At 41.6% G+C, this 25,168-nt stretch overlaps 2 protein-coding genes across 14 annotated transcripts in view; both read right to left on the reverse strand.

Annotated features, from left to right (window-relative positions):
- Positions 1-16,061, reverse strand: part of LOC143392528 (solute carrier family 28 member 3-like) — a 109,329-nt gene extending 93,268 nt beyond the window's left edge. The window contains exon 1 of one of the 3 annotated variants that reach the window (XM_076846125.2): positions 15,740-16,061. In XM_076846125.2, coding sequence (XP_076702240.2) covers positions 15,740-15,817 — 78 coding nt within the window. In that variant the 5' untranslated portion in view covers positions 15,818-16,061. Of the gene's footprint in view, positions 1-7,100; positions 7,273-13,164; positions 13,204-15,739 lie in introns of those variants that run through there. The other 2 variants (XM_076846126.2, XM_076846128.2) reach the window with 2 other exon arrangements.
- Positions 16,062-22,323: 6,262 nt separating this feature from the next.
- Positions 22,324-25,168, reverse strand: part of LOC143392526 (solute carrier family 28 member 3) — a 109,883-nt gene continuing 107,038 nt past the window's right edge. For all 11 annotated transcript variants that reach the window (XM_076846112.2, XM_076846120.2, XM_076846111.2 and 8 more), the window contains one exon: positions 22,324-24,646. In XM_076846112.2, coding sequence (XP_076702227.2) covers positions 24,520-24,646 — 127 coding nt within the window. In that variant the 3' untranslated portion in view covers positions 22,324-24,519. The remainder of the gene's footprint in view (positions 24,647-25,168) is intronic.

Genomic DNA, 25,168 nt, shown 5'->3' on the forward strand with positions numbered 1-25,168 from the left:
GGGGACAGAACCTAAGAAGAGCTAACAGGACCTCATTTTAAAGTATGGAATTGTAAACAATTTAAAGATTAATTTCATGTCAATATCTTGATGTGGGAAGGAAACTGCAGGTGTTTGTGGCTAGACCAGCAGAAAATGCACTTTTCCCTCAGTGTGTGTAGATATTAGGGAGCACTCCCACCATATATACTAAGATCCCTGGGTGTTCAAGTCCCTTATATAAAATGGTACAGTATTTGCTTATATTCTATGCACATACTCCCATATTTAAATCACCTTTTGGTTACTTAAATACATAACACAATGTAAAAGTTAATAGTTCCTATACTATATTGTTTAGTGGAATAATGACAAGAAAAAGTCAACATGTTTTGGTACAGGTGCAATTTAAACATTGTGTATGTGTGTGTGTGTGTGTGTGTGTGTGTGTGTGTGTGTGAGTGTGTATGTGTTTTACAGGGGATTGAACCCAGGGCCTCATGCATGCTAAGCAAGCACTCTACCACTGAGCTTCAACCCCATATCCCTTGCCTTTTATTCCTTAGTTTTAGACAAGGTCTGGATAAATTGACCACCAGAGGCTGGGTTCAAATTACAATCCTCAGCCTCCCACAAATCTTTTTTGATTTGTCGTGGGTTGAATGTTTACATGCAGAACCCCCAAATTCAGAATGCCAGACTATAAAGCAAAAGGGGGAGTTATCCTCTTAATGGGGAAGCCATTGGGAGATTTTTTTCTTTTTCTTTTTTGGTACTGATGCTTGAATCCAGGTATGCTTTACCCTGGAGCTACATCCCAGTCCTTCTTATTTCTACTTCTTCTTCTTCTTTTTAAGGCTATAATGCTTTAATATTAACAGGTTAAAAACAAAATAATTAACAATAAGCTAAACTATAGCAACAAAGGCAGACAATAAGGAGAGTGCTGGAGATGTAGCTCAGTGGTAGAGTACTTGCCTAGCACATGCAAGGTATTGGGTTTGATCTCCAGTGACATGATTTCCCAGCTACTGACCATATAGCCAGCCCACTGGTCATGCTGAGAAGCTACAGTGAAGCAGCCACGGAGCTGCAGAACAGTGACTAGGGAGCGCTGAAGCACAGGTAGTGAAGCCTACATGTGCAGGGGCCATGCAGAGCCCGCCATGCCAACATGAGCCTGAGGTCCAGCTAGCCAGGGCTGTGGCAAGCCAGGGTGCACTGACCTGTTGTGCTGAGGCATTCCTGCCTGGGCCTGTGTGGGCACCTGGTCCACACAGCACTGCAGCCTGCAACACCAAGCATTCATGATGAGGTGATCTCAGCCTCCCGCTTCCCAAGAAGCTGGGAGAAATGGAAGTGGAGCAGGACTGAATGGGATTGTAAGGCTAACTGGTAGCACTGGTACTTTTCCAACCCTGATTAGCATAAATTTGGACCCATAGCCTTGACCCCAGTGCTATATAAACTCCTGGACCAGTATCCTCAGATTGACAACCTGCTATCAGGTCCCCTCTTGCCTTGTGAGAGGTCTGTTTCTATTCTTGAATAAATTGTACTTTTTTTCATTCTAGCCTTCCATTTTGTGAATTTCTCTCTTGGGATCTATGAGATAATAACCTGGAAAGATGTTGCCTGTGAGCTGCTGTGTCTGCTGCAACACTGGACTATGGAAGGCATAGGCCACTGTTTTTTAATTTTTTTTTTTAGTTGTCATTGGACCTTTATTTCATTTATTTATATGTGCCTCCCAAGTGCCTCACATATGCTAGGCAAACACTCTACCACTGAGTCCGAGCCCCAGCCCCAGCCCCAGCCCAGCATAGCTCACTTTTAAGGGCTGCAATACATTTTGAGGCTGTAGCGGTCTGCTGCTTATGCAGACACCACCAGCTCCAGCAGAAGCAGAGAAACCTTGGTTTCACCAGCAAAACACACACACACACACACACACACACACACACACACACACAAACACACACAAAGATTATGAAGGAAAACTATATTAAAATATAATTAGGCATTTAAGGATTGTGATACAACAATATAATATGCTTCTGTATTGATTATATTAAATCACAGACTAGTGATCCTAAGAACTACCTTAATTTCAAAATAATAACAAAATTAAAAAATATTTTAGAAATCTGAGACAACTGTAATGTAATATGAAAATGTCTCTGATTTCTCTTGGTGAAAAGTTACGGTGATTACAATACTACTTTATTCATGAATGAAATACTAAATTTTAGCTGGAGATTAATGAAAATAGGATACATTCAAGTGCATGGAGCTCCTCAGTGGTACTTAAAGCTACAGAACATTATGAAATCAACTAGTGTATAGATAGGAAGCACAAGGGCTCCAGGAGGAATGTCTGGGACATTGTGGCATTAGGTAGTTGGAGCAGAGGTGGAGAAGCTCAAAGGACACAGAGAACACTCCAGCCTTCAGGCAAGAGAGGACCAGGAGAAAGAGTCAAGAATTTAAGATCAGAAAATGTCCTTGGGAGGGATCAGAGCACTGCATTATCTACAATTCCTCTTGGGGTTAACTATGTATGTGGTCTATTTAGATTCTTCTCTACTGGATCATTCTCAGTGTTCTTTCAGTCATTTAGTTAATATTCTTTTTGAACTCAAATAATATACCAAGCAAGGTGTTCTAGGATCGGGGATTCTTATCTCTGCCAGGCATTCAGTATTCATGGATTTAATCCTTGCAATAGCCCCATTATATATACATTATTGTTACTCTTGAGACATAAAATTGAGGCATGAGAGGGTAAATAATTCATACAAAGTAATGGATGGAGCCTGGGTTTGGATCTGGCTGAGTCCTACATCTGAACCACCTTCCTGTAAACAAAACAAAGGCTCTGTCCTCCTGTGGGTTATCTGTTACTGAGTCAATGACCCATGAGTCCTCTAAACAGAAGTCAGTTCTCTAAATAAAATTATAAACAAAATCTCAGATTCTCCCTTGACTGCACATTACCCCATGTCCCATGTCTCTATTCCAGTGTTGTTCCCTGCTCCTTTAACAGTTTGACTTAAAAAAAAAAAAAAAAGGTTGGTGCTACTCTTGTGTCTTCTTACTCTCTGCCTCACCCCATGCAAACCAGCACTGACTTTCCTACTTCTCTCAAGCTGCTCTTGTTAGAGACCCCCAGGCCTCTGTTTTGCAAAGCCCAGTGGCTGCTTCTTGGTGCTTGTCTCTCAGCTCTAGGCCACTTTCTGGAAACCTGTCTTTGACTCATCACTGTCCTGGTTTTCTTCCTTCTTCACTGCTCTTTCCCAGCTTTGATGGCCTATGTGAATAATAGTTATCACCGGAATCATTCAAATCATTGTTGACAGAGAAAAAGCTAGTCTGGGCCCCCCTTAGTCATTTTGAATCAGAATGGGTGGTCTGGGTATCCATGTCCCACTATTTTAAAATAAATTGTAGAAATCAACTTTTTTTTTTTTTTTGGTACAGATCAAAGTTTGTCTTTGACTTTACAAATTACTTTTTTCATAGATTTTTAAAATTACCATTTCAATATTAAAATTTAAAAATTACTTTTAAGATAGAAATCAAGCAACAGATATAACAAATAGGTTCATGGTATTGTGCTATAATGTGGTTAGTGCTTATGGAGAAAAAAAAAAGTTCAGTAGAAGATGTGGGGTGTTGGGAAACCAGGGACAGGTTGGCTCGGATCTGTGTTTCTAGGGTGGCCCCCCAAGGTACAATCGTCTCTTGGTATCCAACATGGGTTGGGATTGGTTTCAGGACCCACTGTAAATACCAAAATCTGAGATGCTCAAGTCTCTCACATAAAATCTCATAGTTTTGCATAAAACCTATGCACATCCTCTCTTATGCTTTAAATCCTGTCCAAATTATGTATAATATCTCATACAATGTAAAAATGTCACATAGTATTTGTTATATTGTCCTGTCTAGGGATAATGACAAGAAAGTTTATACATGTTTAGTCAGATGCAATTTTTTTCTAATTCTTTCTTTCTTCCTTCCTTCCTTCCTTCCTTCCTTCCAGTGATTGAACTCAGAGCCACTCAACTGCTGGGCCACATCCCCAGCCCTTTTTTGTATTTTATTTAGAGACAGGGTCTCACTGAGTTGCTTAGTGCCTGGCCATTGCTGAGGCTGGCTTTGAACTCATGGTACTCCTGCCTCAGCCTCCCGAGTCACTGGGATTACAGGCGTGCGTCACTGCACCTGGCATCTAATACTTTCTGTTTAAAATTAATTAATTAATTTTTTTCTAATATTTTTTGATCTGTATGATCAAATCTTTGCATGTGGAACCCAGGGAAATAGAAGGCCTGACTACATCTATGGTTGAGAAGTCACTGGGAAAAGCTATCAAAAACGCCCTAAGGCAGGAGCAGGAAGGAGTAGGAAGAGCTCCAGGTTGGTCAGGGTGGAGGAGCCCCAGGGAGCAGGCAGAGGAGGAGGTCAAGACTGTGGAGGGTCCTGCAGAGTGTGGCATGATTGCACTTTCATTTTGTTTTGTTTTTGCTGTGCTGGGATGGAACAGAACGCAGGGCCTTGCACATGCTAGGCAAGCAGTCTACCACTGAGCTGCACCTTGATGTACATTTTAAAAATGTTGCTCTTCTGTTGTGGAAAACTAACGGAACCCATTTCTTCTCAGTAGATGTACTTCTAGGGCCACCTTCTGATTTTGATTAGCTTAAGCAAACCTAATCAATTCTAAATACTGGCCCTGTCGTGCCTTGTTAAAGGTGATGTCAGATCTTTATTGTCCCCTAGTAGCTCTCATTTATCTTTATTTTGATCCATGTCACCCTCATCTTTAAACTTGGCATTCCTGGTGGGTTCCAGGTAGGGCTTATCATTTTCAGAAAAGAATTTATTTTAATTTATTACAGTACATCTGTTTCTTATGAATAATAAATTTTATGCATGTTTATAAATGTGGCTTTCCCATATTGTTCTCTTCCACTCCTGTAGGCCCAATAAAATGCTGCAGGAAAACTTCATTCTGACAGTATAACTAAGGTATACTTTTATTATATTTTCTTAACCTCTGTCACTCAAGGAGGAAGCAAAATAGAATTTATGTGGCTGGAAAAACAAGGTGGCAGAGATTTATTTATTATGTCATAGTGCAAGAAGGTATTAGTATTTATTGGACTAAAATGTAAACATGCAAAATGGTCTCTATTGGAGCCTGGTTAGTATCATGTGCCTAGGAAGGTGGAGCCCTAGAGACTGCTCTGATTTAAAAAACAAGGGATAAAGTGTCAAAGGGAAAAGATGACAATGGGAAAAGAGAATTCTCAACCTTAATCAGAAGAGACCAGTGGCTGAGCTCTCTGGCTGATCCAGGAATTAATGCCTTATCTATGGAGTCAGACTTGAATTCCTAAGCACATTCTCCCTGATTATTTACTGCTGTTGCAGCAAAAAGGCAGATAATTTTCAAGAGCTTTGGAATCCACTTCCCACCCTTCCATCCTCTGAGATAGTTTCTCAGTCTGTTGACCAGGCTGGTATTGAGCTAAAGTGATTGTCTTGCCTCCCAAGTAGCTTGGACTACAGGTGTGCACCATTGTACCTGGCAATTGGACTTCTCTTAACTCACCTCTGTGCTGTCTTCAAATTATTGCCTTTACCTGTCTGCAGTTTTGTAAAACTTATTTGTCCTTAAGGTACAGGATATACTGAATTGATCCCTTTAGTATAGTCCCATAATACTTTGTATTCACAAAAATGTTTCACTTAGTAAGAGCCTATGATCTACCAGGCCCCATAGACTACTGTTTATAAGTGTTTCATTTATTCTTATTAATGGTATGGTACAAATGTGGCTTTTAGTCCATTTTTCAGATGAGAAAAGTGAGGCCCAGAAAAGTTAGGTATGTGCCCAAGATTACAAATGGCAATAAGCCAAGCTCCTAACTCCTTCATGAATGGTTTTGGTCATATTGTGTCTTGTACCATTGTTATTTGTTATACTTCTGATATTTCCACTGGGTGATGAACTTCTTGAGAAAATAGGGCAATGTTATTTTGTCTTTAAGCTCTCTACAGTTCTTGAATAGCCTCCTATGCATAGGAGGGGCACAGTAACTATCGGGTAGAGTGAATGGTACTCAGGGTGCTACTTTGAATTTCCAAGTTATTCATACCCTCCAACAAAGGGTATTTTAATAAATTTGTGAAAGAAATAAAGGAAAGCAAAAGATTGCCCAAACACTCCGTTCATCTTGGTTCTAAAGCTAAGTCACAAAGCAATGAAGAAGGAGACACATCTATGATGCATGGCGGGGGTGTGGGGGTTCCCTTAGGAAGGGGTTCTCTAGCATATGATTCAAGAGTCCTTCACTATGAAGTTGTATTGAAATACAGTCCCAAACTATAGATTAAAATGCTACTAGTACTGGCAAGGTGCTGCAATTCGGTTGCCTGGAGATGACAGACTTTGTTAATCCAGTAATGCCCAGTATTGTTTACTGAAACTGGATCTGGAACTGGATCCTTCCTTCCTTTCTCCTTCCTTCCTTCCCTTTCTTCTTCTTGCACTGGGGATTGAACCTAGGGGTGCTTTACCACTGAACTATATACCCAGCCCTTTTATTATTTTTCATTTTGAGAGAAGGTCTTACTAAGTTGCTAAGGCCGACCTTGAACTTGTGATCCTCCCGCCTCAGCCTCCCTAGTCACTGGGATTTCAGGGATGCACCACCATTCCTGACTTTTTGATCTTCAAGATCAGTGAAAGGCTGGGAGAGTTCTCCATGGCATTTACTCCATGTGTGCACCAGCAGTTGTAAGTAGCTGTCTGCAGGTATTATGGTGCCAACCTTAATAGAATCCTTGACTTAAATTAGCTAGGAAATTATCTCTGCTTTCCTTTATAGATTTGATATATATGTATGTATACATTCTTTGTTTTGCTTGTTTTTGAAGTTTGTAGGAATGGTATCATAACTGCATGTATTCATCTGAAACTCGTTACTTTGTTTTGTTTTGTTTTTTTTCTCCTCAACATCACTTCCCAGATCCAATTCTTCCATGTTGAGGCTTGTAGCTATCATCCAGTTATTTTTATTGCTGCGTGTTATTCAATTGTGTCCACTTACCACATTAGTTTGCAGCCTTCTGTTGATGGACTTTTGAATGGGTTCGGTTCTTTATACCAGGAACAATGCTGCTGTGAATGTTTTTGACTGGGTGAATAGCATGTGCCTGTAGTCCCTTCCTTTTTGAGGCAGGAAGATCACAAATTTGAGGCCAGTCCTACTTAGTGAGAATCTGTCTCAAAATAAAAAATCCAAAGGGCTGGGGATGTAGCTAAGTGGTAAAGCATCCCTGAGTTCAGTCCCCAGTACCACAAACAAAACAAAACAAAACAAAACAAAAACACCTCAAAACCCCAAAGGAATATATTTTTGGAGAACAGGTACAAGAATTCTTAGGGTCTATATTTAGAAAAGAAATTAATGTAGTTCAACTTTTCAAGATAGTGCATGATTGTTTCCCACATTTGCAAATATGGAGGGGGCAGGGGAAGGAAGAAGGATGGAGTGAGGCGGGCGGGGGTAAGTGGCAGAGCAGGTTCAGGACATTTTAGAGATAGGCAGACTCTCTAGAGTGGGCCTGAGCTGAGTGCTGAAAAACTGAAAGACTGGAGCAGCGCGGGAGGGGAAATTACTAATGCAGCAAGAGAAAACTGGGGAAGCCAGGTTAAAGCACTTTATTTCATTCAATGTGATAGGAAGCTACTAGAGGATTTTAAGGTGGAGTGGATGTGATTTGTGATTTGTAAGTAACATTCTGGCTGTTCTGTAGATACTGGGTTAGTGCTGGAAGGGGAGGAACTTAGAGCCAATCCTGTCAGTTCAAGAACCCGGGAACCCAGCAGTGCCGAGTGCTGGGAGCAGCCTGGGTTGGGGGCCAGAGAGCAGGTACATGTGGTAGGGAGAGGTACCCACTGTAGCAGCAGAGGTGGGCTGAGAAGGAAAGGCAAGCATCAAGGCTAACTCAGAGTCCCTCAAGCCTGTTCAAACTCCCTCCTAATTTCTTCTCAAGTGTGCATGCCATTTTCCATTTCACTACCCTGATCTCATTATCTCTCACCTTGACCATGACTACCTCTTCCCTGGGCCTCAAGCCTGCCCTCTTCCCCTCCCTTCCTCAACCTCCACTAGGCTGAAAAGATTATTTTTTAGGGGCCTGGGTGTGTAGTTCAGTGGTGTAAGGCTTTGGATTCAATCCCCAGCATGTACAGACAGACAGACAGACAGACACACACACACACACACACACACACACAAAAGATAAGTCCTCCCCTCCAATCAATGATTTTTCCTAAACAAAACTAATATCATTACTCCTCCTTAAATTCTTTGCTGAGTCCCTAAATGCCCTTAGAGCAAAGCCCTTTTTCTTTGGGATAGGGAAAGGATTTATAATATTAAATATATTTAATATTACATGATATACGTGGAACCCTCATTTAATCCCTTCTACAATCCCATGCAAAGTGATTATCCCTATTTTATGGGGAGAGTGGCTGAATTCTTTCCTCCCTCCCTCCCTCCCCTCCCCTCCTCCTTCTCCTCCTCCTCTTCCCATTCTCTTATTTCTCTCCTCTCTCCCCTGCTCTTGCTCTTTCTCTCCTGTACTTTTTACTGAGGATCCATTCATTTGGGCACCTGATGAGAACTCTGGTCTAGGAGCTCCACTTTGTCTATCCCTGCATTCCAGAGCTCACTCTAATTCTTGCTACTTCTCCCAACCCTGCTTCCCTCTCTGCCACCAACAGGGTTACATGGAGCCAGGTCTGAGGGCTTTTGAGAACTGCTTTTTTAAAAAAATTTTATTATTAGTTGCTCAAAACATTCAATGATCTTGACATATCATACATTTGATTCAGATGGGGTATGAATTCTTATTTTTCCATGTGTACAGATTTCAGGATCACATTTGTTTTATAGCAGAATATAATTGAGAACTGCTTTTTATAGATTCCAGATTCTCCTAGATGGGTTGCTTTTTTTTTTTTAGGAATCTCATGAACTAGACTATAAATACTGTTTACCACAGGGTAGAATTGAAACCACAGATTGGCTGTGGAGAAGGGTTTGGAAAAAGTCCGTAAATGAGTCAGTTAACAACATGGAAAGTATAGTGAAGACTTTGTATACTTCATTTTATTGTTTTATATAAATTGAGTGCTATATATCTTTATGTTAGAAAGTTTACAATAATCTTAGGTATATGTGTGTGTATGTATATAGCACATATGGAGTTATTTGGAGAGACCCAGTGGTTAAATATTAACCAGCAATAGCATTGTAAGCTAAATAATATGGTGGTAAATATCATTATAAAGATATGTGGACACTTTCTTAGATGTGCTTTGAGAAATCGTTCACAATAAATAATCTCCAATAGGGCTGGTGTGCTGATGCACATCTGTAATCCCAAGAACTCAGGAAGCTGAGGCAGGAGGATCACAAGTTTGAGGCCAGCCTCAGCATTTTAGTAAGACCCTGTCTCAAAATTAAAGAAAACAAATGCCTGGGGATGTGGCTTAGGGTTAAATCACCCCAGGGTTCAATCGCCTATAAATTGCCTGTATGGGAAAAAGAAAAAAAAAATCCCTAAGAACAAATTTTTTATTTGGTCTCTGCCCACAGAGTGGTATCTAAATAAAACCTATGACTGTGAGCCATATATGGAACCTGAATTTGCCTAGGTCATTTCACCCCTGGGTTACAAGCAGGTCTCAGTGACATTTTGCTGACCTTGCCTCACATGCTGCCCCCTGCATTCCCTAGTTTCCCCCTTGATGTTTCTGGGGATTCCTAGGATGTGTCACCAATCCCAATTCCCTGTAAGGCCCTTCAAAGCTTTCCTTGCTTTTAAGGAAGTTCAGCCTCATACTGAGTGAGCACCTTTCTCAGTCTCTTCTCCTAGGGCCCTTTGCACTTCCTTCCTTCCTTCCTTTCTCTCTCTCTCTCTCTCTCTCTCTCTCTCTCTCTCTCTCTCTCTCTGTCTTACCGGGAATTGAACCCATGGTTGCTTTACCACTGAGTCACATCCCCAACCCTTTTTATTTTTTTATTTTGAGATACATTCTTGCAAAGTTGCTTAGAGCCATGCTAACTTTCTGAGCGTGGCCTCAAACTGTGATCCTCCTACCTCAGCCTCCAGAGTCACTGGGACTATAGGTATATGTCGCTGTGCTTGGTTAAGGGCCTTTGCTTTTTCACACTTTCTGCCTAAGGACTTTTCCTCCTCTCCCTGGAAAATGCTGACCACTGGCCTTTCCAGCCTCAGCATTTTTCACTTCCCCAGGAACGGCATCCTTGACCTTTCCCCCAGTATCTTTCAAAACATCTTCTACTCTGTCACATGCTGCTTACTAATGATGTACTCCTTATACATCCGTGTAGTTGTCTAATATCAACTCATCTTTGAACTCTCAGTGACTTGAAAGCTGGCTTTGCCATTGCTGCTTACCTGGCACTTGGCACAGTACCTAGCACTGGGAAATAAATGTTTGTTCCTTTTATTTGGTAGTGAGGATTGAACCCAGGGTCACTCTAGCACTGAACTACATTCCAGCTCTTTTCATTTTTTGAGACAGAGTCTCACTAAGTTGCCCAGGCTGGCCTACAACTTGCAGTCTCTGCCTTAGTCTCTGGAGTTGCTGGGATTACAGACATGGGCCACAGCACCCAGCTAACATTTGTTACTTGATCAGTCAGATATGTCCCTCGTTGTGACCACGAGATCCGATAGAGGCATCCCTGTGTGGGTTCCTTGAGCAAGTGATCATTACAGGCGATTTTGCTTATGCCTGGTTAAATACTTTGCAGTCTGCTGAAGGGCGGAAAAAAAGTACAGGAGACAAGTGAGGATGTACCTACGAGGAAGCCCCAGGGGACTTCTGGAGCAATGGCATGTCCTGTCCTTGATCTAGGTGGTGGTGACATGTGAAAACTTGTGGAGTGTATAAATGTTATGTCTCAATTGAAAAAACTATAGGCAGCAGTACAGTGCGCAGGTCATCTGAGCTCGGGACTTGTTAGTTGAGGAGCAGGCTGAACAAATGTTAGCTAAAGGGTGGGCTGAACACTTGACCCTCACCCATCTGGTTCCTTATGGCTTGTTTGCATCAAGGCTGAACACTCCATGCCTACCTCTTTGGTGCAAAGGAAACCCACATCTGATCCCTGACCCCTCTGCCTGAAGGCAGAAGATGACACCCTTAGCAACTACTGTATAATCCAATCACTGTACGCCAATAAGGCAGCTTGCAGACCTAAAGACCCCATTAATTTTGGCTATAAAAACTCTCTCCTGCCGGGCCCCCCTCTCTTTTTCTCTCTTTCTTTTCTCTCTCTTTGTTTTTCTTTTATCTTCCTTCCTTGTTAATCAGACACCACCGTAATAAAGATCTCTTGGTCGCTCTAAGTGTCGTGGTCACTTTCCTTTCATCCAGTACTTAAACCCAGGAAGAGGGTGAAAACCCACTTTTGGGTCCTTCTTCCTTCGGACATGCCAGTCACCAGATGACCTGAACCCATTTTCTTGACCTCCACCACTGACCTTCTATTGGTGAGTTTCCCCTTTCTGGAGTCCTAAACCTAATGGTGGTTTTGGGAGGATTTGACCTCTTCGCCCACCTGTGGGGAGGAAAACACCCCATCACATCCTTCAAGGCCATGATGGTCCCCATGGACTCCCTCCTTGGGCAGATTTGACTCTTAGGTTCAAAATTCCTTCCCTTCCTCTTCCCTGGCATAGACCTCATACATCATCTTCAAAGGACTGTGTTACCTTCAGGAACACATAACAGAGAGAGGAAAATCACATCCCACCTAGACCTTCATGATCTCCATGGCCTTCATAAAGTCTTCTCACCTTTAAGACTCGGCTGCTAGAAATATGCTTACCCTCCCCTTTCATTCTCCTTCTCTGGCCCTGGGAGTCTCCAGCCTCTCCAGGAGGAGTCCCAAAAAGCCTTGGCCAAGGTCTCCCATGGCCCTGGCCCTGTCCAGAATGGAAGCCTCAACTATCAGGATTTGGTGATGACCAATCTCTGCAGCTCGAACCTGCCACTAGGCAGTGCCTGATTTTTGGCTCTAGCGGGGATGCTCCTTTTGACAATAAATCAGCTCCATCCTCTCCCCATATAATGTTTGCAAGATGGGCAATACATCCTCAATGCCTGCTGACTCTCCCTTACAATGTCTCTTAGAGAACCTCAAGACCCTCTCCTTGACACCGGGCATCAAACCCCCCAAATTGATTAAATATAGCACCCAGGATTTGCCTATTTATCACCTAGACAACCAAAGCAAATGACCTCCTTTTGGATCTCTGGATCCCTCCATTCTAAGGGGTCTCTACAACTACTCTGAGCATTCGAAAAAATGGATAAACATCCCCTATATCCAAGCTTTCTTCTTTCTCTGATCCAATCCTGCTTTCTGCACCTCTTGAAAACCTCTACACATTCTTCTAGCTTGCAAACCAACCCCCCCAACCACTGACCCCCCCAACCTTCTCTTCCTCTGGACTCATCCACTACTTTGGACCCTGATGATGAATCTCCACTCTATTGCTTGGCTCAAATAGGTCCTCACCCTTAACCTTCTGCCCCAGCCCCTCCACCATCACCCCTGCCTCAACAACATGCTTTCTCCCTTCCAATTACTAGATCAAAAACACCACCGCCCTTCCCCAAACTGTTGCCCCCTTCTGTGAGGTAGCAGGTACTAAAGGAATCCCTCCATCCACTCACTCCTCTCTTCTCCTGTCTGTGACCACACCTGGTCCCACCAGACCCCCTTACTGGCTAACCCAAAGCTCAAATGAGCTGAGGAGGGCCCTCAGACCCCTATCTTATATCTGGTGAAACTAGCCTTTAAAGTTGCTTTGTCATCACTGAAAACAAGGTTACTAAGAATTTAAAGTTCCTTACAGGCTTTTTGGGATGTTCGCTCCTGTACTCCCCTCTGCTCTATCTATTCTACTGCTCAAGTTTTCCTTGCTAGGGAAAGTCCCAAACCCTTTTCCCATTATTTTTTTTACATCTCCTTCCTAATTCTAAAGTCTACCTGAGCTGCTCTCAGCCCCACCTTCCTGTCTCCCCCCGACCCCCAGGCCCACAGAAAAGTCTTAACTGACCTTCTCCAGGAATCTTCACCAGGGCTGATTTTAGGACTATAGCAAAAGAGTCTCTACAATAAAATTTAATGTAGATAAGCTTCCTCTTTTTGTGTTGCTTGGTTTTACTTGGCCACTTGCCTGGAAAAATCAGAACTCCAGATGCTAGACACCTCCTCCCTAGTTTTTCACAAAAATATGTAAACAAGCCCTCTGGCCTTGAGCTGGGGATTCCTAGAGGTGTCTCCATTTCTAAGATAAGAGAAGTTACCTGTTGAGCTCCATGGTAACTGCTGGCAGGGGGAGGAAAGAAAGGGAAGAAAAAGCTCTCCCCTTTTCAGGTGTCCTTGAAGGGTTAAATTGCCCAGAACAGTGAAAAAAAAACTGTTTTTGTGTGAACTTCTGCAGACTGTGAACTTCTGAGTCCCTCCTCTTACATGCTGGGTATAAATTTCCAAAACTACCTGAACTTGGGGTTCAGGAGATTGATTGATTGATTGCAGCAGAAGCTGTGACCTCTGAGCCTGGCTGCAGCCAAATAAAACTGTTTCCCTATCTTCAATGCTATCTTTTGTGCCTTGCCTTATCCATCCCTACAACATTATAATTCTATAGACTTAAACCTGTTTATGTTTTCATGAAATGGTAAACAGATGTGATTAACTGTGTACTGTAAATAACAAAATATTTCTTATTAAAATGGAATAATTTGCCTATATTCAGAAATTTACAAGGATTGTGTCAAAATGTGAATAAAGAAGGGGTTAACAGATCAAAAAGAGAAATCAGAAGGTTCTAGGTATGGATTTAATAGAAGGGAAAAAAAGTGTTTCTGGAATAAGAGAGTCTGTGTGATTAAGTAAATAAGAGGGTTTAAGTAGGTGATAAAGAAGGTCTGTGTAAATTGGTTATATACGGAAGATTTTGTGTAAATAATCTGAAGGAATTAAGGATTATACAACTGTGGCTAAAAAACAACTGTTATTTTGTAATATTGTAATATGTTATTTCTTTAAGAGCTAAACTTGATTAATATAAAAACATCGATGTAATTGTGGCGCTATTGCTCTTCTTTGTGTATTAAATGCGTTCATATTTTCCAGGTATATAAGTCTTTAAGGTAGAAGCTTCAAAAGAGAATTATATCAAGCTGGTATTCTCCAAAAGGTTGCATGGTAATTTTAGGCTTATAAGAATAACATATTGGAAATTTGTTTATATCATTTAATGTTCTATAACTGGACCTTTTATCAATAAGATTATATAAGTTCTATACACTGGGGTACAATTTAAATATAATATTATATTGTGTTAGCTAATATTCATGCGACCTCGAGCAACAGTATATGTAAACTTTATAAAATGATATTTAAAAAACAAAGATCAGCTTCTATACTAGAACACTTTACCTCAGATTTAAAAAGAGCCCCACCTTACCTGAGATAAGGCTTTGCCTCCCATCTTACTACATGTCAGAATGACTCCAAGGTAGGCCAGACTTTAATTAAAGCCCAGTACTCTTAATTTAAGATGGGTGAGACTGACTTGTAGATGCTTAAGATCAAGACTTAAAATTAAAATTAAATTAAAAGGGTCAATAAAACCAATATTTGGCTCTTACCCTCTGAATCTGGCTGCAATCAGATAAACAAGGAACTTCTCTAAAGAGCTTTGCAACTCTGGGCCACATAATCTCCCAATCAGGGAGAGTAATGAAAACCACCAGAGAATAAAAAGCCAATCAGTGCACTTGCTGTGAATAGGAAGGTCATTGGAGAAAGGAGACATCCCTGATGCTGCCAAGGGAAGCCACCTGGTCAAGCAAGTCCTGGACCCATCCTAGTGCAAATGGCACTAGCAGAACTAAGAAGCTGCTCTCAAGTCCCACATGAGTGACCCTTATGAGAATTGAGCTGACTCTTAACAATAGATAGAAAGTCAATTTTGACCAGCTTGATCTTAAACACCTACCCAAAATAGTTAAACCAAAACACAGTCATTTGTCGGGGTAATGAAGGACAAGAAAATCTAGAAAAGATGAGACAGCAACTAGGCCAACAGTTTCCATGGGGAATGTTCACTCAAGTATGACCTTGGCTCCTCCCCTTTGCAGAACTCTTATTAGTTCTCTTTATGATTCTCCTAATAGGACCATGTTTGTTAAATTGTCTACAGAAGTTCCTGCAAGATCAGATACACAAATTCACCAACCAGTCGGTCCATCAATTACTCCTTCAAGACTACCAATCCCTGATACCCAGGATGAAGACCTATGACTCATGACCAACTCCTCCAGCTCCAGAGACTCTGCCCCCATCTAAAATTCTCCCTGACCCCTTTTCCAATTTTTACAACCCCTCTTTCACTTCCCAGGAATGAGAACTACTCTCTAGCAGGTCCACTCCACGTGTTCTGTCTGCTGTACAGTATCCCCACAAGGAAGCATCAAACCTAAACTCCTCATGCATCAGATGAGGAGCTACCAGCCAGGTGAAGATTGGCAGATCGACTTCACTCACATGACTAGGCACAAAAAACTTCGCTACCCACTTACTTTCCTTGATACTTTTTCAGGTTGGATAGAAGCCTTCCCTACCTCCAGGGAAAGTGCTGACACTGTCGCCTCCATCCTCATTGAGCAGATCATTCCCAGGTTTGGACTTTCCACCTCCATCCAGTCAGATTATGGTCAAGCCTTCACTTCTCAGGTTGTTCAATTATTCTCCAAAGGCCTCAACATCACTTGGAGGCTCCACATCCCCTATGGACTCCAATCCTCGGGTAAGGTTGAGAGAGCTAACGGCATTCTCAAGGATCATCTCACTAAACTTGCTATTGAACTCAGGCTCTCCTGGCCCAATCTCCTGCCATTGACCTTCACTGGAATTTGGGCAGCCCCTAGAGCTCCCTCAGGCCCCTTTGAGCAACTCCATGGGTGCACTTTCTTAACCAACCAAAGCTTTCCAATCACTCCTCCTCCCCTTGTGTCCTATTTGCCCTATCACACTTCTACACAAACTCCTAAGGGAACATGCAATCTGGTGCCTTCCTGCGCCACTCATTGCCTAAATCCCAGTGCAACCACAAACCGAACTGGACCCTCTTCAACTGGGTGACTCAGTCTTACTTCAAGAACTGCAACCTCAATTGTTAGAACCGTGCTGGACAGGCCCCCATACAGTCATACTTACTATCACAACGGCAGCCAAGCTTTGGGGTCACTATCCCTGGTACCATGTCTCCCACCTTAAAAAGGCACTTGTTCCAAATGTCCAGTTCTGGACTTCCACCACGCCCACCAATCACAAAATTTCTTGCCAATCCTCTTCTTCTTTTACTAATCATTAATCTCACTCAAGCTTCTTTCCCAACCCATAGATGGCACTTCTACATCCAAGCAATATAGCACCAGGATGGCATCACCCACTCTCAGTTTATGGGTCAAAGCAATTGCCCTTCCACTGGCTGCAATCAAGCCGTCACCCTTAACATTACTGGATTCAACCAAGCCACCTCTGATATTTCCTAGAGTCCTTACCACAGGACCAATGGCTGATACCAAGGATCTCCACTGCTCAACCTGTGGCTTCAAGGAACCTTTATGGACTTTGCCCTTTCCTAGATAACTGTCCATATTCAGTGTGTGTTATTTCTAGCTGCTCTGGTATTCCCAAGCCTTTCCCGGAATATTCCCCCTGTTCTCCCAGGTAGGCCCCACGCTGCCCCCTCTCAGCAGGAAGTAGCCAGTTTGAATTACACCATCCCCAATCCACTTATAAAAAAAAAGGGAGAAATGTTAGTTGCAGTGCAGGTGGAACACATGTTAGCTGCAGGGTGGGCTGAACACTGGACCCTCACCCGTCTGGTTTCTTATGACTTGAGTGCCTCAGAATGAACACTCAAGCCCACTCAAGGCTGAACATTCAACCCCCACCAATCTGGTGCAAAGGAAGCACACATCTGACCCCTGACCTGTCTGCCTGAAGGCTGAAGATGACACCCTTAGCAACTACTGTATGATCCAATCACTGTACACCCACTAGGCAGCTTGCAGACCCAGAGACCCCATTAGATTTTGGCTAGAAAACTCTCTCCTGCCGGGCATCCCTCTCTTGCTCTCTCTTCCTTTTGTCTCCCTCATTTTTCTCTTCCTTCCTTGTTCATCAGACACCACCACAATAAAGATCTCTTGGTTGCTCCGAGTGTTGTGGTCACTTTCCTTTTAGAACTCAGGTAGCTCTGGTTCTGAGTCCACACCACAGCAATGAGATTTGACCACACCACTTCTTCAGGTCTCCGTTTACTCATTTATTAGATGGGTATAATAATTTCTCTCCATACATAAGATAATCTTAAGATTAAGAATTGAATAACCTGTAAAGGCAATTCTTTTTTGGCTACATTACTTCTGAAGATAGGATAGAGGAATATGTCTTAACTGGCACATTTAGGAAAGTTATTATCAAAATGTTTCTCAGAAGGTTCAATACTTCCTTGGAACCTGTGACACCATCACAATTTACATTCCTGGAGTGATCTCCCCAGCCACCCAGGAGGAAGGGGACTGTCTTCTAGTGTTCACATTCACCTATCATATGACAACTTGGGGCAAGGCACTCAACTTTTTAGCTTAGTGTTTCTTATATGTAGGATGGAAGTGAGTAATTCCTGCAGCTGCTGTGGATGAACTGACCAGTCCAAAATGAGAAAATGTAAATAGTGACACAAGGTTACCAAAACAGGACTGTTATGTCTAGACTTAGGGGAGGGAACTGGAGAATCCTGCAGAGGCTCTGCCTAAGTCCCTCCAGGGAGGCCAGGGAGCTGTACAGCATGGAGGGACACACTGATTGATCTTTCTGCCCCCCCCCCCCCACTTACATGTGGTTTACCTAGCCTGAACTTGAAGAGGACAAGACTATTTCACGCACCCCTCCTGTCAAGTCTCTTTCTCTGAGGCGACTTCCTTAGGGTTTAGGCTCATTCCTGAAGGAGGTCAGTGATGTCTGAGGGCAAACTGTCTTCTTATTGCTTGGCCTGGGGCATCAAGGAACTCTGTGTGTTCTAAATTGATCAAAAACAGTTTGGGAGATAGTTTCTGTGCACATCCTGATTCTGAGGTTCTGGAGATCAATAGCAGAAGAGAGCACAAGAAAGGCAATCAGCTGAGAGGAATTCTGGACTTTCAAAACATTAAGTGTATAGTGAGCCCTCCATATCCATGAACCCAACCACCATGGGTCAGAATTGCCATGTTCTGCTGACATGTACCTTGCAGTTAGGTTTACAATGACCAAGACTGTATTGAACATGCACAGACTTCTTTTTCTTGTCATTATTCCCTACAGAATATAATATAATTGCTATTTACAGAGCATTTGCTTTGCAGGAGGTATTATAAGTAGTCTGGAAATGATTTAAAGTATACAGAAAGATGTGAATTTGTTACATAAAAATACTTTGCCATTTTATAAAAGGCCTTGAGCATCCTTGGATTTGGGTGTCCATGAAGAGGCCTAGAACCAATACCCCATGGATGCTAAGGGATGAGCAAATGTGGCACTGGTCCTGTAAGGAGTGGTCATTTTATTCATGAAGTTTTTTTTTGGGGGGGGGGTGCTGGAGATTGAACCCCAAGAAACATTACTACTGAGTTAATCCCCATTCTTTTAAAAAAACTTTTTGAGACACAGTCTTACTAAGTAGCTGAGGCTGGTCTTGAACTTGCAATCCTCCTGCCTCAACCTCCCAAGTTGCTGGGATCATAGGGGTACACCTGCCTGACTCTTATTCACAGTTTAAAGCTTCTCCTGTTGTCAACATCCTCATACCCCACCAGTTACTAATTCTTATTCATGATTAAGTGATCCTAGGAGATTATTTCCTATGTGATTTACAAGAGTTCACAAGTCATTTCAAGGTTTCAGATATAAGTTAGTTAAGTTTTAAAAGACAGCTTAATGAGATATACTTTAGGAAAAGTCAAGACATTGGTACATTGGTTTAGGGCAGGATTAAGCTTTGTGAGATATTCCAGCTGCCAACAATGCTATGAGTCACATATTCTCAGAATTGGCAGAATTCCATCATCTGACCTGAAGACCACCTGTGCGAGGCAGGCCACCTGGTCTCACAGGTGAGGAGAATCAGATCATCCATATGGACTATGCCTTTAGAAAGCAGACTTTCTCAACCTTGGCACTAGGGATGTGAGGTGACTTAGTGTTCTTCCTAGGACTTCAGGAAAACTTTATTTTTTGACCCAAGTGGTAGTTGTAGTTTTTCCTCTCACTATGTTTTCTTTTGTGCATACTTTGGAGGGACATTATCTCATTGACTGTAGGAGATTCAATTTCAATTGCCAGGTTGTCCTGGAAATGCATGTAGATTACTGGTGAGCTTAGCAGGCAGTCAAGAAGATTCCCCACCTTAAAGATTCCCTACATTAAAGTGATGAGATTGGTTTGAATCCTGTAGAGGGTTCAACTGGATTATAAAAGCTTTGGGATGGTAGTTGAGTGGGAAGGACTGAGGAAGTGGGAAGAAACCACATGAGCCTGGTTTGAGGCACTGGGCAGACTGACTTCTTTTTTTCCTATTTTTTGCTTTCATTTGAAACTTCAAGAAAAAGCACTTTTCCCCAAGTGCTTTGAGTATCATGCAACCACCCAGATGACTTTGCTGATGTCACTCTCATGATTTCCTGGCATGAATAATAATCATTCACAGCCTGCTTAAAACCATCTCTCCCTGTTCTCTTTCTCTTTTTGTTCTGCTTTTAAAAATATTTAAGTATTTATTTATTGATTGAATGTTCTTCTTTTATGTACAGACTTCTAGGTTTGAATCTCTATAAGGAAAAGAGCATCTTCACTAAACAGGGAGATAAGAGGATCAGAAGGAGATCCTGGGGGACAGGCACAGTGACACAGGCCAGTCATCCCAGCAACTCTGAGGCTTGGCCAGGAGGATCTCAAGTTCAATGCCAGCCTCAGCAACTTGGCAAGACCCTGTCTCAAAATAAGAAATAAAAGGGCCAGGGATGTGGGACTCAGTGATAAAGTGCTCCTGGATTCAATCCCTAGTACCCCGGGGAGAGGGGAAGGAGAGAGACCTTGGCCTGCATTCTTCTTTCCTCTTGCAGCCACCACACTATGAGTTTGTTTTCCAGTCTTTTCCTCCTGCTCCCTTTATCCTCCAAGGAAACACCTTTGATTTTGTCCTAATAGGGTTTCCACAGTGTGAAGTCGAATCTGGCAGGGCTTTGTGTTCTTTGGGAGGTCAGGGGCTTCATGTATTAGGAGTGAGAAAACATTTTATATTTTGAAGACAAAATCACCTAATTTTTAAGTGACATTAAGTTCTATGAAGTTTTTCTCTGCAGCTGTCCCTTCATCTCTGCCACAACTGCTGCTATTTCAGCAGGTTGGTTTGGTAGAAGCGTCCTTTTGGTAGGAGCTCTTCTAGTCTTCTGCAGCATGTTTCACTGTGGGACAGAGGTCTCCCAACAGAGGACATCCAGGGAAGTTCATGCACAGAGGCGGGGCGCTTGGGATGCCTCCTGAAGTCCCGGCTCCAGCTCCATATTTGTAAGGTTCACAGAATTTAATTAAAACACACAATTTATAGTTAGCAATACTTTTTATTTACAAAGGCAAAATAAATTATTAAGAAAAAGAGCCTTAAGACATCCTGATCTGAAGGGTTTCTACCTCTTCTGCACCCCACACAGCCTTATGAGAGGAAGTAACTTTCCCAAGGTCAAATGGAGGTAGGGTAGAGCTTAAAGGGTCCCCTTGGGGTTGATATTATTCTGTCAAGAAAACATGGGGACACAAATATTATTTCAGGTTATTATGATATATTTGACATCCTTTGTGTCTATTAGGTTTTTATCACTTAAAAAAAAGTCTTAACACATGGGGTCTTCAAGGAGGTATGGAAAAATATTAGCTGTAACAGTAGTGTGTGGCCCTCCAGAGGCACAGTTTATAAGCAGATATTACAGTCTATCTGTAGTATTGGAATTTCATGAGAAGGATGGTGAAAGGAAAATAAATCTCCTTAAGGGGCCAATGATACCAAAAATGGTGGGTAAATGTGTGTCAATCACATTTGTGAGGCAGCCGTCTCTCATACAGGACTCATGATTTCAAATATTTAGAATGTGCATCATGAATCTCCCGCTGCAGATTAAGAAGCTGGCATCTGAAGTTCTCAGCATGGCTCCCTCAGGAGTGTTAGCAATATAACTCTCCTACAAATAGATAGTAACCAGGTGTCAGGCTTTGATTTAGTTCTTTAATGAGAGAAGCAGCAGGGAGACAAAAGCGCTGGTTCAGAGAGCGTTTGAAGGCAAGGGTTCCATGTTGTTCTTTGGGGGTATGGTGTCCCTTTGGATTGTCTGGTTAGATATGGGACTTTAACTTGCTACCATACAGGAAAACCATGTTGGCATTGGGGTTTTCTTTTCTATTGGGCCAAAAGCCAAAGTAATGAATTAATTTCTGCAGGCTAACTACTAACCGTACAGGGCTAAAAATTACTTGCAATTTTCTTGTGGATTATTTGTGATAATTCCCATCACAGGAGTTGGGGGGTTAGGCCAGCTTATTGGGAAATGTTTAACATGCAACAGAACATGAAACAGTTACCACTCGGCCTTCCACAGGCGTAGTGCAGAGTTTTTCTTAAGATGAGTGTGGATTTATGATTACTGTTCTTCTGATTATTGCTGATTAATCACCTCTGCTGTGTGGATTCCTGATCAGGGGAGTTCAGATGATAACTGCTCTTTCATATTGGCAATAATTTATACACACAAGGCATTGTTCTAAATAAATGGTTTACAACATAATTACACTTAATTTATACCATATGAGGTGTATGCATTTGTCAGGGTTCTCCGGAGACACAGAATCAATAGGATGTGTGTATCTTTGGGTTCTGTATCCTTAGATACAATCAACTGCAGATTAAAAATATTCTGTATGGAACATGTATAGACTTTCCTTGTCACTATTTCCTAATCAATACATCACAACAGCTGTTCACATAGCACTTACATTTCATTGGACATCGTAAAAAATATAGATTTAAAGTATATGAAAAAATTTGCATAGATTAAAAATCTGGACACCCCAGGGAGAAGAGAAGGATAAAGTTAGAAGTATAAATAACTTGCAGGAATGTCCATGTTTATTGCCAACTAAAAAGAAGGAAGTTAAAGATAATGTGTAAATAGACTCATTCCACTTGTTCACCAACAATAAATCCCCCAAATTCTAATAAACCATTTGTATAAGCAAGGAGAAAGGTGTGTGTGCTAGTCAATTAACAGTGACAGCCTGGGGGTGTGGCACTGGCAGAAGAGCCAGGTAAACAGGGTGGGGAGAAATATGTTTAGCTATGTTTACAAAATCTTCATTTTTTATTAAAGATGACTAATTTTACAATTTGAAAAGACAAACAATAATAAGCAGAGTAGCAATTATGTAAAAAAAAAGCTTAGAGGAGAGTTACAAATATTTAAAGAATAGTAATGACAGAAGATTTTCTAATTCTTTTTAACTCTTTGGATTCTTCTATTCCATTTCATTCCTGAGGCTCTCTAATAGCCAACCAATTTTTAAACTCTATCTTTTGTCATTACATAGCCATAGCTGAGAAAGGAGAACCAACAGGTGAATTATTGGCAGTTTTGACATATTGTCCTATGCTATAATGAAGCCTGAAACCAAAAAGACATGCAAATATATTTTCCTAAAATAAAGTGTAAAGACTGAAAGGGCATATTGGATCCCAAGAAAAATGAATACAAATAAAAAATTAGAAATATTTTGGTATATTTACTTCAAGGATAAAGAGTCCTTTGAGATCACTCCTTCACATCTAACAACCCCAAACCAAAAGAACAGCAAAACAACACAACTGTTTACTCATGATCTTTTAAAAAAATAATAACTCCTGTGCATGAACAGTTGAAAAAAAAAGAAAGAAATTGCTTAAGGTATCAGAACTTTGTCACATTCAGAGTCTCTTCTCTGTGAGTCACTTTTTGACTCAGAGGCATTGGTGTTTTCTCACACAATGTGTTCTTTGGAATATTAAGAGCATCAGTGATGAGCATGTCATTAAAGGGAACCACCATCATCTCTGACATTTTCTGAGACCCAGTTAGCAAGTTTGATGCTGACACCTCTCTGGTCAATGGAAATATCAATGAAGTTGTTCAGATCTGAACAAGAACTTATTTTTCTTCTTGATTAGTCCTTATATGGCTTTTTAAAAATGAAGATTGCTTTCCAGTCTTGTCACCAGGAATATTACTAAATTTGCACATGAATAGGCCTACCATTATGTCCTGTAACAAGTCAACTCCTTGAAGGAAGAATAGATATCATGTACTTTGTAGTATCATATTATTCTTGTAAAATACTCACCATCCTTCTCTTTGATAGGATAATTCATCTATGGTCACGGACATTATATTTCCCATAGGACTTCTCCTGGGTAGCGGAATATAGGGCAAGTGAATGGTGTCATTTCCACTAGCAGAAATTTTAAGAACCATCATGTTATCCCTACCTTTCTTTTCCCTCTCTAATACCAGCATGCCCTACACAAAGGCTGCTTCTTTAGCCTGCATCCTGGAAATTAAGAAAATATAGATTAAGCCAAAGTTGACCATTACAAACATAATATGAGTGAAAGATAAATTTAGCTACAAGTTTTTGTGATTGTTTGTTACCGCAGTATAACTTGACTTAAACTGATTGATACAACTCTCCAAGATTACAGAATTTAAATCCTTATTCTGGTATGGTCTACATGCTTTTCTGTAGAACTCTGGATTTAGGTAGGACCTCTGGATGGTAGCCAATCAGTAGGTGTTTGCTGATCAGCCTTCTTTTTGGGTGAAATTCAAGTTCAAATTATTTCAGGGAAGTTAGGGTGAATGTAGAGTGATGTCACCTGAGATGTGTTTAAAACAAGTCACTCTGGGCCCATTTAGCATACTAAGAAGATATGGCTGAGTCACAGCCATGTTTTTGAGAGCTACTGTTTAAACCTGTATTGTCATGAAATGCCTTAAAAATGTAAGGTTAGAAGACATTGTTGAGAGTGGAGATGATACCTCAGTTGGAGACATCATAGCAGGTCACAGTGTGGAGAAGGTGCGTTGGGGAGGGAAGGGAAACAGGGAGATGTTATAGCTCTGGAAGGTTCACTATTAATTTTTCTTCTTTCCTTGCAATTAAACTTGATTCCATGATTAAATTTATTAATCCGTAGACAATACCTCTATTTTTTTTTCTCTCCAAAGCAGAAAACTCAACATCTTCACTCAGAGTTCCAAAGGGGAAGTGGTGGAATTCAAAATGTGTCAGGGATCCAACTGCAGTTCAGTGTTGGTGGATTCAACAATTTGCAGCAGCTCTTCACAAAGTACAGGTTGTAGTTTCCTCCTGGGATGACCTCACCAGGCTCCTTGGCAGTAATGCTGGTGGAAAGTAGAATGAAAACGTTAGTTGAGCCTTGTACAGCAGAAACAATGGGTGAGCAGAAGGTGACACATTAAAAATGTCACAGGAATGGGGCACTGTGGTGCACCCTTTTTGCATTCCAGAAACTCAGGGGAATAAGTTTGAAGCCAGCTTCAGCAACTTAGTGAGACTCTCAACAACTTAGTGAGACCCTGTCTCAAAATGAAAAATAGAAAGGGCTGGGGATATAGCTCAGTGGTAAGGCACCCCTGGTACCCACAAACCACCCCCCTGCCAAAAAAAAATAAAAAAGCAAGGCACAGGGCAGAAAGCTGATTTTTCCCCCCTCACATTCTGGTCAGGGTGAGTTAAAGACAGTTACAGACAGGCATGGGGGAATTAATTTTGGCTCTGAAATTCTGTGTGACTTCAAGAATTTTTCCTATTTACCAGAAGAAGCAGAGATAGAATCAATCTTTGTAATGCACCTGCACATAAAAGAGAGCTGATGGGATGGTGGGGATACTGATTTTGTGAGT

This window comes from Callospermophilus lateralis, chromosome 2, assembly GCF_048772815.1.
Source record: "Callospermophilus lateralis isolate mCalLat2 chromosome 2, mCalLat2.hap1, whole genome shotgun sequence".
Taxonomy (NCBI): domain Eukaryota; kingdom Metazoa; phylum Chordata; class Mammalia; order Rodentia; family Sciuridae; genus Callospermophilus; species Callospermophilus lateralis.